The 16,815-nt window shown below is 36.5% G+C and overlaps 1 protein-coding gene across 2 annotated transcripts in view; it reads left to right on the forward strand.

The window, feature by feature from the left end:
• The window catches only part of RP1 (RP1 axonemal microtubule associated), a 391,698-nt gene that overhangs the window by 191,670 nt on the left and 183,213 nt on the right, over window positions 1–16,815 (forward strand). For both annotated transcript variants that reach the window (XM_058275538.2, XM_058275539.2), the window contains exon 17: window positions 11,460–11,582. In XM_058275538.2, coding sequence (XP_058131521.1) covers window positions 11,460–11,582 — 123 coding nt within the window. The remainder of the gene's footprint in view (window positions 1–11,459; window positions 11,583–16,815) is intronic.

A 16,815-nucleotide genomic window follows, 5' to 3' on the forward strand; every position in this document is an offset into this window, starting at 1 on the left:
AGCTGAGCAGGTTTCATAGCCTTGTCAAAAATCACTTGACCATAGATATGAGGGTCTATATCTGAACTCTCTATTTAATTCCATTGGTCAATTTGCCTATCTTTATGCCAGTACCATAGAGGTTTTTTTTTTTTTTTTTTTTTTTTTTACCACTTTAGCTAGGTAACATGCTTTAATATCTGGAAGTGAGAGTCCTCCAACTTTGTTCTTTTTAAAAATATTTCTGGCTTATTTGGGGGGACACTTACCCTTCCAGATAAATTTGATAATTGGCTTTTCCAATTCTACAAAGGATATTGGAATTTTCATTGGCATTGTGTTAAATCTTTAAAGATATATAGTCTTCCAACCCGGGAACATGGAATAACCAATATCATTGGTTTCTTTTAGCAGTATTTTATAGTTTTCTGAATGCAGGTTCTTTATGTCCTTGTTTAAATTTATTCCTAAATATTTGATTCTTTAAATTGCTGTTGTAAATGGATTTTTTTCCTGACTTCTCCTCAGATTGCTTGCTAGTTGTGTATAGAAATGCTATTGATTTTTGTGTATTGATCTTGTATCCCTCCACATTGCTGAAGTTGTGTATAAGTTCTAGTAACTTTGCTGTGGATTTTTCAGGATTTTTAAAGATTAGGATCAGATCATTAGCAAAGTTTTATCTTATTTGGGTAATTATTATTTCTCTTCCTTGCCTAATTGCTCTAGCTAAATTTCTAGCACAATATTGAATAACAGCGGGGAGAATGGACATCCTTGTCCTGTTCCCTATCTAGCAGGGAAGTTTTCAGTCTTTTACCATTCAGTGCAATGTTAGCTGTGGGTTTTTCATATATGCACTTTATCATATTGGAAAGTTTCCATCTATTCTTATCTTTAGGAGTGTTTTTATCAAGAAAGGATGTTGTATCTTTTTAGATGCCTTTTCTGCATCAGTTGAACTGATCATGTGATGTTTCCTCTTTGATTTATTAATGTGGTGTATTACACTGATTTATTTTTTTTATATTGAACCACCCTTGCATATCTGGTATAAAACCCACTTGATCATGATGTATAATTTTTAAAATATGTTTTTGGATTCAGTTAGTATTTTTTTTGAGGATTTTTGCATTCATATTCATTAAAGAAATTTGTAGTTTTCTTTTTTTGCAATATATTTATTTGGCGTTGGTATTAGGGTGATGTAGCATTCCTTTCTGTTCAAGTTTTTGCAAGAGTTTGAATAAGATTGGTATAAGATCTTCTTTAAATGATTGGTAGAATTGACCTGTGAAGTCATCTGGTCATGGACTTTTCATTTATGACAGTATCAGTCTCCTTCATTGTGATTGGTTTGTTGAGGTCTTCTATTTCTTCTGTGGTCATTGTGGTTTGTTCATGTGTTTCCAGAAATTTGTCCATTTCATCATTGTTGCCTAATTTGTTGGCATACAGTTGTTCATAGTATCCTTATTTTTTTTTTTTAATTAAAAAAATTTTTTTAAAAAGATTTATTTATTTATTTTTCTCTCCTTCTCCCCGGCCCTGGTTGTCTGTTCTCTGTGTCTGTTTGCTGCATCTTCTTTGTCCGCTCCTGTTGTCAGTGGCACGGGAATCTGTGTCTCTTTTTGTTGCGTCAGCTCTCTGTGTGTGTGGCACCATTCCTGGGCAGGCTGCACTTTCTTTCGCGCTGGGCGGCTCTCCTTATGGGGCGCACTCCTTGGGGACCCCTGTGTGAACAGCACTCCTTGTGCGCATCAGCACTGCATGGGCCAGCTCCACATGGGTCAAGGGGGCCTGGGGTTTGAACCGCGGACCTCCCATGTGGTAGACGGACGCCCTAACCACTGGGCCAAGTCCTCCGCCCCATAGTATCCTCTTATGATCTCTTTTTTCTGCTGGGTCAACGGTAGTGTCACTCTTTTCATTTCTGATTTTATTTATTTGCATCTTTTCTCTTTTCTCCTTTGTTAATCATCTAAGAGTTTATCAATTTTGTGGATCTCAAAGAACCAACTTTTAGTTCTGTTGATTTCCTCTATTTTTTCTCCATTTCACTTATTTCTGCTCTAATATTTATTCTTTCTTTCTTTCTGCTTGCTTTGTGATTGGTTTGCTGTTATTTTTCTAATTCCTCCAGGTGTGCAGTTAGGTCTTTGATTTTCGCTCTTTCTTCCTTTTTAATATAAGCTTTGAGGGCTATAACTTTCCTTCTCAGCACTGCCTTTGTTGTATACCATAAGTTTTGGTATGTTGTGTTCTCATTTACATTTGTCTTGAGGTATTTACTAGTTTTTCTTTTAATTTCTTCTTTTACTCAGTGATAAAGAGTGTATAGTTGTGGATTTTCTCTTTTCTTGCCTGTTATTAAATTCCAACTTAATTCCATTATGAACAGAGAAAGCTTTTTAAAATATAATTTCAATGTGTTTAAATTTGTTAAGATCTGACTTATGTCTCAACATATGGTCTATTATGGAGAAAGATTCATGAGCACTTGAGAAGAATGTATGGCCTGCTGTTTTGGAGTATAATGCTCTATAACTGTCTGTTAGGTCTACCTCATTTATCATTTTATTCAAGCTCTCAGTTTCCTTATTTATTCTCTGTCCAGATATTTTATCTAATGCTGAGAGTAGAGTGCTGAATTATCCAACGATTATTGTAGAGCCATTTATTTCTCCATTCAGTTTTGCCAGCTTATGTCTCATGTATTTTTGGGCACCTATGTTAGATGCATAAATGTTTATTATTGTTATTTATTCTTGACGAATTGTCCTTTTTGTAAATATATAGTAACCTACTTCATCTCTTAAAACAGTTTGGCATTTAAAATCTGTTTTATCCAATATTAGTATTGCTACACCCACTCTTTTTTTTTGATTGCTGTTATTGTGGAATATCTTTTATCAACCTTTCACTTTCAGCTTGATTGTGTCCTTGTGTCTAAGGTAAGACTTTCATAGACAACAAATCAATGGCTTGTGATTTTTTATCCATTCTGTCAGTCTCTTTCTTTTAATTGGGAAATTTAATCCACTAACATTCAGTGTTACTACTATAAAGGTGTTAATTACTTTGTCTATTTTATTTCTTGGCTTTCCTTGTCATATCTTACTATTGTCTATCTCTTAACCCTTTCAATTTCTTTTACTTATGTTCTTCATTTCTACAATCTTCTCCAGGGCTCTCCCTTGTCTTTTCCTGTCACATCCTTTAAAATCTCTTATAGGTTTGATTTCTTTTTTAAAAATTTTTATTTCTCTCCCCTTCCCCCGCCGACCCCACTCCAGTTGTCTGTTCTCTGTGCCTGTTTGCTGCATGTTCTTCTTTTGTCTGCTTCTGTTGTTGTTAGTGGCACGGGAATCTGTGTTTCTTTTTGTTGCGTCATCTTGTTGTGTCAGCTCTCCATGTGCCATTCCTGGGCAGGCTGCACTTTCTTTCACGCTGGGCAGCTCTCCTTATAGGGTGTACCCCTTGCGCGTGGGGCTCCCCTACGCAGCACGGCACTCCCTGTGCACATCAGCACTGCACATGGGCCAGCTCCACACAGGTCAAGGAGGCCCGGTGTTTGAACTGTGGACCTCCCATGTGGTAGATGGACGCCCTAACTACTGGGCCAAGTCCACTTCCCAGATTCGCTTTCTTGATAACATACTATCTCAATTTTTGTTTCTATGTAAAGACTTTAAACTTGCATTTATTTCTGAAGGATAGTTTTGCCAGATAAAGAATTCTTGGCTAGCAGGTTTTCTCTTTCATTACCTTAAATGTATCATACCACTGCCTTCTCACTTCCGTGGTTTCTGAAGAGAGATCAGCACTTAACCTTATTAAGGCTTCCTTTTAAGTAATATATTACTTTTCTCTTTCTGCACTGAAAATCTCTCCATCTTTGACAATCTGAATAGTAGATGTCTTGAAAGAGGTCTATCAGGATTTATTCTATTTGAGGTACATTGTCCTTCTTAAATATTGTTATTCATGTCTTTAATAAAGGTTGGAAAATTTTCAGTTGATATTTCCTCAAATATTCTTTCTACCTCTTTTCCGTTCTCTTCTTCTAGGACACCTATAATGCATGTGTGAGTTTCATGTTGTCATTCAGTTTCCCAAGACACTGTTCAATTTTTTGCATTTTTTTCTCTTTTCTCTTCTCTTTTGATTTCAGAAGACCTACCCTCATATTCACTAATTCATTCTTCTAACATTTCAGACCTTAGTTACATGACTCTAATGTATTTTTAATTTCATCCATTGTGTCTTTCATTCCCATAAGCTCTGTTACTTTTTTTTTGCAGTCTTTCAAATTGTCCTTTATGCTCACACAGTGTCATCTTAATGTCCATTATATTTTTAGTAATATTTTCCTTCATCTCCTTAAACTGATTAAGGAGGTTTGTTTGAACATCATTTATTAGTTGTCTTAAATCCTGAGTTTCATCTAGATTTTCTTGGCTTGTTCCTTTGTGTGGGCCATGTCTTCTTCCCTTCTTTGTGTGGGTTGTTATCTTTTGTTGATACCTAGGCATCTGCTTATGTTGATGATTTTGCTCTGTTGATCAATTTCTGTCTTTTGCCCAGTGGTTTTATTTCACAGCTCTTCTCTGAGTTTTGGTTTATTTTTTTCTAAAGCTTGAATATTGCCCTATTTGAGGAGTCAAAACTGTGGCAGGGAGCCACTAATAGGACTTAAGTCTACTGTGCCTGCGGAAGAGTCAGAAGAGACCAGTCTGTCTTCCTTCAGTTTCCTGACTGGCCAGCAAATAGTACTCCTTAGCAAACCCTTCCACCAAAATGAATCCTTTAATTTCCACTACCTCTTCTGAATTAGTGAGTTATGGTAGCTACATTCACCAAAGAGAAACCACAGTCAGTCCTCTGCTGCATCCTCCCTCTTCCCTTAGAGGAATCTGTCCCTTCCCCTTTCTGTTGGCTGTTCAGCTTCAGGTTTTACTGAGGCTGTTTGCCTCAGGGGTGGAGGATGGGTGGCATTTCCAGCCACAGGAGTATCAACTCACTGTTTTCCCTTTGGACTCTCTGTTGATTCATTCCCAGTCCCTCCTGGACAATGTGTGTGTCACTTTCCTGGCCTGCAAGGGTCCCCAAAGCAGCTACCCTAGATTTCTTCTATGTCTTCTCCCCTATTCTGCAAGAGAGCTGCACCCTCCCTGAGCTACTCTCACACCATCTTGGATCCTTCTTTTTTTTTTCTTTTAATAATTATTTTTATTAATAGTAGCAATTATATCTATTAAAAAATTTAAAAAAATACAAAGAGTACACAGTAGACACACCATTCCCCAACTACTTAATACTATTTTCCCAAGGCAACCACTCCTACCAGTTCTTATATGTCCTTCCTGAGATATTGTATGCACACACAAGCAAGGGCATGTACTGTGTTTCTAAGATACCATCAATTATAAGATGCAACAAATATTCAATTGTCTTGATATATGACATTTTGTTTAGGCATTCACTAGTTGATTGGCATTTGGGTTGTTTTCATCTTTTAACTATTTTGAATAATGCTTCTATAACCATTAATGTACAATTTTTGTGTGGACATGTTTTAATTTCTCCTGAGTATATACCTTTTTGCTGGGTCTCATATAGCTCTATGTTTAAACATTTGAGGAACTTCTAGACTCTTTTCCAAAGTTACTGCATGATTTTACATTTCCACTTGCAGTGTGTGAAGAGTCCAATTCCTTCACATCTTTGACAACACTTGTTATTACATAATCTTTTATATATACAGCCATCAAAGTGGGTGTGAAATTTTATCTCATGGTTTTGAATAGCATTTCTCTATGACTAATGATGTTGGAGATTTTTTCATATGCTTCTTGGTCATTTGTTTATCTTCCTTAGAGAAGTGTCTATTCATATTCTTGTTCATTTTTGAATTGGATTATTGGTCTTTGTATTATTTAAAATAATATAAGTGTTCTTAATATACTCTGAACACAAGTCCATTACCAGATATATGATTTGCAAATATTTTCTACTTCTGTGGACTTTTTCACTTTTTTTGGAGGTGTTCTTGGCAAGAAAAAAGTTTTTTATTTTTTATGGAGACTAAAGTACTTTTTATTTTTATAACTTATGGTTCTGAGGACTAAGAATCCTTTGCCGAATCTAAGTTCGTAAAGATTTACTTCCTATGTTCTTCTAAGAATTTTGTAATTTTACCCTTACATTTAGATCGTTGATCCCTTTTGAGTTAACATTTATGTCCAATTTAAGGGTCAAGCTTCATTGTTTTGCATGTGGGTCTCTAGTTCTTCTTGTTCTATTTGTCAAAAAGACTATTTTCCTCCTTTGAATGGTTATGGCACACCTGTTGGAAATCAGTTGACCATAGCGGTAAGATTTTATTTCTGGACTCTCAATATCATGCTATTGATCTCTATGTCTAGCCTTATGCCAACACCATACTGTCTTGATACTATTGCTTTGCAGTAAATTTTGAAATAAAAAAGTGAGTCCTCTAACCTGGTACTTCTTTTTCAAGATTGTTTTGTCTATTTTGGTTAACTTACAATTCCATATGAATTTTAGAAGCAGTTTGTCAAATTTGACAATGTCTGCTAGAGTTCTGATTTGAATTGCATTTAATTTATAGATTAGTTAGGGAGTATTTCCATCTTAACAATATTAAGTTTTCTAGTTTAAGAATATGAGATGTCTTTCTATTTATTTAGAGCTACTGTGATTTCTTTCAACAATTTTTCTAGTGTTCAAAGAGCACTAGAAGTGCATTTTGCACTTCTTTTGTGAAATTTATTTGTAAATATTTTATTCTTTGGCTGTTGTTGTAAATGGAATTTTCTTAATTTTGTTTTTGGGTTGTTCATAAGAGGTATATAAAAATACAATTAGTTATTGTATATTTCTTGTATTCTGAAACCTTGCTGTATTCATTAGTTCTAATAGCTTTTTAGTGGATTCCTTAGTATATTCTATATACCAGATATGTCATCTGCAAAAAGAGATAATTTTACTTCTTCTTTTCCAGTTGGATGCCTTTTTCTTGCCTAGTTGTCCTGGCTAGAGCCTGCAGTACAGTGTTGAATGGAAGTGACAAGAGTGGACACCTTTGTCTCGTTCCTATTCTTAGGAAGAAAGCGCTCACCATTAATTGTGATGTTAGTTGTAGGTTTTTTGTTGAATCTCTTTATCAGATTAAGTGATCTCCTATTCCTAGTTTGTTGAATGTTTTTTTTTTAAATCATGAAAGGACACTGGATTTTGTCACATGCTTTTTCTGCAACCCTTGAGATGATAGTGTGATTTTTTATTTTTTATTCTGTTGATATGAACATTAGTTGATTTTTGGATGCTAAACAAATCTCTAAATTCCTTGGATAAATTTCACATGCCCAAGCTGTATAATTCTTTTTATATGTTGTTGGATTCAGATTGCTATTAATTATTGAGGATTTTTACATCTACGTATACAGAGATACTAGTCTGTAGTTTTCTTTTGAAGTCTTTGTCTGGTTGTGGTATCAGTGTAACACTAGCTTCATAAATTAGTTGGAATATATTCCTTCCTCTTATCTTTTTTTGGATGAACCTGTGAAGAATTGATACTAATTCTTCTTATTTTTATTTATTTATTTAATTTTTAAAAAGATTTATTTATTTCTCCCCTCCCCCCCCCCAATTCCTCCCCATTGTCTGCTTTCTGTGTCCATCCACTGTGTGTTCTTCTGTGTCTGCTGTATTCTCATTAGGCAGCTCTGGGAACTGATCCTGGGACCTTCCAGAGTGGGAGAGAGGTGATTACTCTCTTGTGCCACCTAAACTTCTTGTTCTGCTATGTCTTCTTATTTTCTCTTTCCTGTGTCACTTGTGTCATCTTGCTGTATGTACCAGCTCTCCACATTGGCTGACATTCCTGCATGGGGCGGCTTTCCCATGCTGGGTGGCATTCCCAAGCAGGGCGGCACTCCTGTGCAGACTGCACTCCGCGTGCGCCAGCTCGCCGTGTGGGCCAGTTTACCCTCACCAGGAGGCCCTGGGCATTGAACCCTGGACCTCCTACATGGTAGACAGAAGCCCAATTGGTTGAGCCACATCCATTTCCCACTAATTCTTTTTAAATGTTTAGCAGAATTCAGTGTTGAAGCCATTTTGCCTGGGATTATTCTTTCTTGGTAGTTTTTTAAAATTACTCATTCAATCTTTTCACTTGCTTTAGATCTGTTCAGATTGTCCATCTTTTCTTGAATCAGTTTTAGAAGTTTGTGTCTTTTTAAGAATTTTGCCATTTCATCTAAGTTACCTCATTTATTTGCATACAATTGTTCATAGTATTCCTTTATAATTCTTTTTATTTCTGTCTTTTTCTTCCATTTCTGATCTAGTAATTTGAGTCTTCTCTCTCTTTTTTGTAAACAATTAGAAGTTTGTCATTTTGTTGATCTTTTCAAAGAATCAGCTTTAGGTTTCATTGATTTTTTTCCATTGTTTTTCTAGTCTCTATTTCATTAATTTCCTCTCCAAACTTTATTATTTCCTTCCTTCTGTTTGCTTTAGGTTTAGTTTGCTGTTCTTTTTCCAGTATCTTGAGGTCGAAGGTTAAATTACTGATTTGAGATCTTTCTTCTCTCTTTATATAGACATTTTCAGCTAAACATTTTTCTATAAACACATTTTAGCTGCATCCCATATGTTTTGATATTAAATTTTCATTAATATCAAAGTTTTTTTTCTGATTTCCCTTTACCTATAGTTGAGTTGGATTCAATTCTGCATTTTTACCTTTTGTTTTGTATGTATCTCATGCCTTTTTTGTTCCTTCTTTACCACTTTCTTTTGCATTAAGTGAATATTTTCTAATGAAGCACTTCCATCTTTTTAATGATGCCTTCGCTATGTATGCTTTAACATTTTTAGTGGTTCCTCTAGGGCTTTCTGTATACATCTTAACTTTTCAGAATCAGCTTCAGGCTTATACTAGCTTAATTCTAGTGAGATATAGCAAATTAATCCTGTGACTCTATTCCCTTTTACCCTTTTAGGTGGTATTGTTATACATATTATATCTATTCATCTTACAAACACAACGATACATTGTTATAATTGTTACTTTACCGTCTCTAGTCATTTCCTTAGCCCAATATAACTTTGCTCCTACCCACCTCCCTTTTGTTGCTGTTGACAATTATTTTACAAATATATTATGTTTCTGTATAGTCCAGGCTAAAAATATATTACTCACCCTGCTATCCTGCTCTTCCCAGAAGGAAAGCCTTTTGCCTAGGAGCTGGGGAGAGAGGGAGCCCCATGCTCTTTGCTGTCTGGGTAGAGTTTCCACCTTGCTAAACTGGGAAGGAAGAGCGAGAGTGTGGTCCTGGTTCACATACCACAGCCTCTTGCTTTTTCTTATTGAACTTCTGTAGATTTTCTTGAATGGAGGTTTATTCATTTGCTATATGCCTAGTAATTTCCAGAGACTTAAAAAACATTAAAAAAAAATTTTTTTTCCCCTGGGGCGTGAATCTGTGGAACTCCTTATGCTATCATGCAGAAGTTGATCTTATTACTATTAAAATTATAGATACGATGGGACATTATTTGAAGTGACTAATTAATCATCCAAATCCAACTGTATGTGTAATACATACCTTTCAAAAGTATTTCCAACTGGACAATATCGGTTCTTTTGCCTTTTGGTACAGTGCAATTGATAAAATTTCACATTCCTTCATAAATTGTGAAATTCCTAAAGAGAATTTCCTAAAGAGAGACTACTCGGGTAATATTTGTTCCAAACCAGAGCATTACGGGAGGCCACTTTGAATTCTTGAACTTTGGACTGCCATCTGTGGCTCACTTGACCCAAAGCAAAGTGGGTGCATTCTCTGCAGGCTGACATGGGAAGGTCCTGAGTGATGTTTCCAGAAGTGTCTTTCTGGCCCTGAATGCCCTACTATTACAGCAAGTATTGAGTTATATAAAAAGATACTGAGGTCATTTTTGAAAGACCGAAGAAGATTCTTGAAAAGCCAGGAGGGGAAGGGTAGAGTGGGAAGAGGCGGCCGTTTTCCGTTTGAAGCTGCTGCTGTGATGCAGCCTTCTCTCTCTGCTCGTTCTTAATCTGCAGTCTAGCAGATTACAGACCGTGCTACTTCAGCCCTGTCCTTGTGTGTCTCTCATAGCGCTCATTACGTTTCAGAGCACGTTGCTTATGTGCCTCTTTGGGCTGTGACCCGTGTTTCAAGCACTGATTTATTCTGAGTGCATATGGCACTGACTGGTAGATAGTGTGTTTTAATTGTAAATCCTGAATTTCTACTTTATTTGTACATAGCTAAAATAGGCCTTTAGTTGTATTTAAGAATCTATTTTCCCCTCCAGGTATATATTTTCCCTCAGTGAACTTATTTCTAGTAGTTTCTGGTCCTTTCTTAATGCCAATCTCCATGTCAAAGCATTATATTGTAAATAAAGCATTACTGGCCAAGTTTTATAGGGTTTGGTGTTTTAAAGCTTATTCTTGTCTGAAATTGTATCTTATAATACTTGAGGGATATACATGACAATGTGGTCGGGGGAAATTCTTCAGATACTGGTGGTACAGACTGTGCAGTGGCTGCATATTATTAAATGTTAACCATACCTATGAAACTACTTTGCCTTCTCATGTTGTCATATATCTCACCAGTCATCTTACATTACTGACTGTGTTTGTGGCATTAAGATGTAGCTGCTGTTATTTATTACTTATGCTGGAATCAGACATGTACACAATTTTTTGCTCTTGGTATCTCTAAAAGCTGATAATCTTAGGGTGGCACTATGTAAATTACTGCCATTAAAAATGTAAACAATATCTTATGCCTGATGCTATTATAAACTTTGAAATCCTAAATAAAAATAAAAATCCTAAATAAAAGCAGCATGAATTAGTAAATGCTATAAAATTCAAATGGTTATTCAGCTAGGTTGGAGAAGTTTAGCATTCTTAATAAACTACCAGAACAACATGCTTCTACATAAAAGGTAGAAAAACAACTAAAGATTTTCTTCATTTCTATGTATGTGTGTATTTTTGATTATCGTATTTCAGTAAGGCCACATGAAGTTCTGTTTGAATATCTGTTCATCAGTTTCCTCTTTGGAGGAAAGCCAAGTACCAGGTCATCAAAGGAATTCCCATTTAGAATCACTAAGAAAAACATCTTGAATAAATCATTTGATGTCTGCTGCGGTGTTAAACTGTTACTTGGATTTACGAAGCAGTGAATAGATTTTATAGGACTACCATCCATGTGCAACCTGCTACAAGAATAAAAAGTCATTTCCTGGTAAATATGTAACATAGAGTAAAAAGATTTGAGCAGGCATTGAAATGGAAACAATGGCAAAGCTTAAATTTTCACAGCCGAACATATGGTGAGTTTTTTTAGAAGAAATCAATGCTTTTGAGAGGATGGCATCTTTTAAAATCTTAATTTCAGTTGGCAGAGAATACCCAGTGAGACCACCTGTGACATCCGGTCAAGAGGAGGGAAAGGTCCATGAGTCAAAGAACCAGAGAGAAACTCCAGCAGCCAATGGTCCCTTACCTTCTCCAACTGCAAGTAACTGCAGCTTTTTTCCCTACTTTCTGGTTTGTTTGTCTGCATTGCTTCTTTTTTGTTGTTATTCCAAGAGACACATTAAATTATTTTTATGATATAGGTTAAATTATACCATCTGAATGGCTTTTAAGCTATTATCATGCTTTTTAATTAAAACTTTGGTGTTATATTACACAGAACACATATATTTTAAAATGTATTTATTTCTTTGTCTTGAATTCAGTGTTCATTCCAGAGAAATTACCTGAGAACAAGATAGAATTGGATGAGAACAGTGTATTGGCCTACCACTTAAAAAATAGTTTATGAATATATTTTATGAATAACAGTAAATTCTCACCAAAGTCTAAGTAACAACAAAAATAATCTCCTCTACTTCTTTGATACAGAAACTGAGGCAAGAATAAACTCTGGGCCCAAGGGGTTTGAATTTCTAGTTTTTTCTCTATTTGATCATTTTTCTTCTCATAAATATATTACTGGTAAGTATAAAGGATGATCTCTGACAAACTGTGTGCTTCAGAATCCAGTCATCTTTGGGTAAAATGAAATAGTGGGCCACTGTCTCTGAACCATTTGTTTTATTAAACCCATCCTGAGATTGGATGAATTATAATGTTATCTCCAAAAACGTGATTTTGGAAAATTAGTAAATTGGTTTGCCATTTTTTCTTTCAGTTGGTAACAGATAATAGAAGCTCCTTGCTGACAACTCTATGGCACTATCATATCAAATGTAGGGGAAAAAAACTAGCATTTTGATTTGTGCCACATTGGATCAGTCCATTTTCTGTATTTCCATGTCATGAATCCATTGAGCTGTGTGAAGAATCACACTGCTTGAGAAGCTTGTGCTTAGTTAAAATTTTTCACGGAAGGAGAATTTAAGCTTTGTATCAGGAAGTAATGACACCTAAATCAGGGTCGGCCACCTCAAGTAACTTTTGAGTTGGTTGAAAATAGCATGCTAGCTGAAATCTCTAGGAATAGATACTTTTTGTGAGTGGCAAAATGCTTAAGAGAAAAGCTTCCATATGTCTTAGGAAAATTTGTCTCTCCTGGTAAAAACATTAAAAAAATGTTACCATCATTAAATTTTTATGGGCTGGTGAGTATAAGTTTTTAATTGAAGCAAATCATATAGTTTGCAAAAATGATAAAAGTAGGCCTCACTATAAATATGGACCTTTTCTAGTTATTCTTTCATTTAATCAGTCATCAAATATGCATTGTGTGCCTATTAAAAATGAGAAGTAAAGAAATAAAACGATGGGCAAAACAGAATTGTCCCCTGCTCTCTTTAAATTTGCAGTGGTGTGAGCCAGAGATATTAAACAACTAATCATATAAAAATGAATGGTTAAAAACTGGTAATTGATTTGAAAGACATCTAGGGCATGCTGTACACTTAACAGAAGATTTAAGTCATTAATTCACTGTAAAAAGACTTATGAAAGTAGTTCTTCATTGCGGTTCAATGGTAATTCGTAGAAATGGAGAGTGGCCAAAGACAGGAAAAGGAGATTGAGCTTAGTTTATGAATGAGCTATTTAGAACAATGACTTGACAAATATTCACAAGTGCTGCTGTGTGCAAGCAGCTGTTGGGATGCAGAGATTGAGTCATTCAACAACCATTTTCCATATGCCTGCCATGGGTGCACTAGGGCAGGCATTGAAGAGACAGAAAGCACGGTGCCTCTTGGTAAGGATACTGCTCAGCCATTTGTGGTGGCCATGTGTGAGCAAGCAGAGGGCTTGTCTTTAGCCTGCTTCCCTGTAGGCTGGCCTTCTAGAAAGTTTGTCCCTTGCAGAACTGCATGGAAACCTACTCTAGCTGCGTACTTACCCCTTGCAGATTGCTGAGGTGGCAGATCTGACCAATGTTTTTCCATGTCATGTGTCTGCCATGAAAAAGCTGTATCCAGCCCCTCCTCCCCGACCATACCAGGGGACTGGCTCCTACTTCCCTCAGCCCGAGTGAAAGGTGGTAGAACAGAGCTGGAGACGAAGATTCTGCCACACCATACTGCTTGATGAGGTGTGTGTGTACGGGGAGGGGGCTTGGGGGCTGGTTGGGGCTTTGCTAATCATGCAGCTTAAAAGCTCCACATGCAGTGGCCCAGGTCCCACCCCAGAGCCTGCCATCTGCCCATGCCAGATCCATTCGCACTGCCCCAGATTTCAGTCAGCATCAGGGGACCTGTGCAGCTGCCACTGGATATTTCTCTATGAGTTACCTCCTGTCTTAGTTTGCCAGAGTTGCTATGACAAATACCACACAATGGTATTTATTGTCTCATGGATTTGAAGGCCAGAAGTCCAAAATCAAAATGTCGGCCAGGCCATGCTTTCTCCATGGGTTTGTAGCATTCTGCTGATGGCTGTCCTCCATCATGTTGCCATCTCTTTTCTTTCTGTCTTTTTCTGATTTCTGGCTTCTATGGACTGCATCTGAATTTCCTCTTTATAAGCCCACTTACCATAAAGATTAAGGCCCACCTTCATTCAGTCTGGTCACACCTTAACTGATAACATATCTTCATAGGTTCTATTTACAAATGGGTTCACACCCACAGGAACATGGATTAAGATTTGAAGGTGTCTTTTGTCCCCCTCCCCTGGCTGGCTCCTGAAGTCATTTGCCCTTGCTGGCTTCACAGATGTAAGTATAGAAAGAGGCAGCCCCACACAAGAATGGGACTTTTCTGTAGGGGCCATGCTGGCAACACTTTCACTTTCACAATATTGATCAGGATAAGTTAATTTAGATACATTTTATTAATATAAAGGACCTCTTGTAATTAAAAATGTTATAAATATGACAAAAGGGTTAGTTTTGAAGAATTAAGTCAACATGATAGACTTTGTAATATTAACATATCCAGAGATATATAAAGCAAGTGATGAATCATTTTTAAGATTAATGCCTTTTCCATTGTTAGTAAGCAATTGTTTCCCTTGGCAAACCTTAGTTGCGTTGGTTAGGGTAGAGTCTTTCTCTTGATTCCACTGTAGATCATCTGTCCTCACTGTGGCTTTTGACTTACCTCTTATTTGGGTCATGTTGGTCTCTGCTTGTCCACACTGGACTTGCTGTATCCTTCCAGAGGGATAGTGGAGTGGAGTGTTTAATAGCACAGACTTTGGACTTGGACATGAGATCCTGGTTATTCAGGGAGTGAAACTCGCCTTAAAGCAACTACACTTCGCAAATGCCATTTACAAAACACCTATGATGTTTTGAATTTCCTTTCCATGATTGCAATGGGTATGGTTTTATAAGCACCCATGATTTTAGGTACGAATAAAAATGCCTTCATGAGTGAATATTACCTAGAAGACTGTCATTTGTTTCTGAGTAATTACATCCTTATACCTTTTGTTATCTTCTTTTTTACCTCTATCAAAAGTTCACATTAGATAAAAGTTGTTCTTTGAGAGAAATACCTTCCTTTTTGTTTTGTAATATAACCTGTCTCATTCTAGATATATTTGGATTACATTAGCCATTCACATGTTAGTATGTTAGTAGAAAAAATACTTCAGAAAACTTATTTCATACTAATAAAGACATCAGTTCTTGGAGGATGTGGGTATATTTGTCCTTTTCAGTATAGTACAAGATGTCTAGGGTTTTGGAGATTAGGAATTGTAGATAAAACAAACCTGTTCATAGAAATTTCCATTCAGCGTGTTTTGGTGGAAAGAGCACTGAGCTGGAGTTCAAGGAATTATGTGACTGTAACTGTTTTGCCCATCAATTGTCTGTGTGATATTGGCCATGGCAAATGAGTATTCTGGAATTCAGTTTTGTTTTGTTTTTTCAGTTTATACCTTCGATTATCTATCTATCTATCTGTCTGTCTGTCTGTCTATCTATCTATCTATCTTCCCCCTTTCCCTCCTCCCACCCTACTGTTTTTGCTGTCTGTGTTGTCTTCTCTTCTCATTTTCTCCCCTCTAGGATTCACTGGGATTCGATCCTGAAGACCCTGATGGGGAGAGAGGTTCCCTGTCAATTGTGCCACCTCAGTTCCTGGTTTCTGCTGTGCTTCACCTTGACTCTCCCCTTGTCTCTGTTTTGATGCTCACTTGTGCGGGCATGCATGCAGGCATTTGTGCAGAACCTGGTGCAGGCACTGGCTCACCACGTGGGCACTGGTGCAGGCACTAGCTCACCACGTGGGCACTCGCTCAGGTGCTGGCTTGCTGTGTGGGCATGCTTTCTCTTCTTTTTTCTTTTTTCTTTTTTATCAGTAGACCCCAGGGATTGAACCCAGATCCTCCCAGGAAGCTCTACCACTTGAGGTACAACTCCTTCCCTGGAATTCAGTTTTATTATTTTTAAATAGGGCATTAGATAATGTGGCCTTTAAGGTTTAATGTGTTTTTTTACCTATGAACCATCTTATCTTCACACTGAAAATGATGTGCTTATCTTGCCTTGCTCTTAGGTTACTAAAAAACCCCAGCTTCTGCTCATTCATTTCTGTCTCCAACTGCCTAGCTTGCTGGGCAGTGGAATTTCTTTGTGTGACTGAATTATGGATTCCATCATTTATTTTTTATTTTGAAGTGCTGGTCTCTCAGTGTTTATCCAGTCTTTCCTAAAAGAATCACATGACATGTTGATAGCTATGAATATTAATTACATTGTAAAGTAGAACTTGAATACATAATTACTTCATTAGGGTCACCCACTCTGGGATAAAGTAACTGTTGATACCATTTCAGCAAGTTACATTCTAATTTATCTTCATATCACTTAAAATTGAGGAAGTAATCAAAATCATCTAAATGGAGAGAAATCTATAGATTTTACTTTCAGGAATCAAAAATATTTTCCCCAAACTTTGAAATCTGAGTACTTTTGATCCCTGGAGAAGCCTGGAGAAAGAACTTTAATCATTTATGGCAGTCTAGTCTGAAAATTGCAGGAGCCTTAATAGAGTCTTTGGCTACCATTTTATGACTTAAATATCCTATTTTCAAATTTTCATTTATTAAGAAGAAAGATCAATCTTTTCTCATCTACATCCAAAGGACACCAGGATTTAGAATTTATAGGCTGTACATGCAGTAGAGCATGCTTTTGTTGTAAAAGGTTGAGGAGTAAAGCCATGAAATTTACAAAATTTTCCTTTAGAGCCAAGAATTATGGTATTAGTTTTGTTAGGGAAGGTGGTAGGTTTGAGGAAGGAATCTTTTTTTTTAAAGAAACTTTTTATTAT

Source organism: Dasypus novemcinctus, chromosome 14 (assembly GCF_030445035.2).
Source record: "Dasypus novemcinctus isolate mDasNov1 chromosome 14, mDasNov1.1.hap2, whole genome shotgun sequence".
Classification (NCBI taxonomy): domain Eukaryota; kingdom Metazoa; phylum Chordata; class Mammalia; order Cingulata; family Dasypodidae; genus Dasypus; species Dasypus novemcinctus.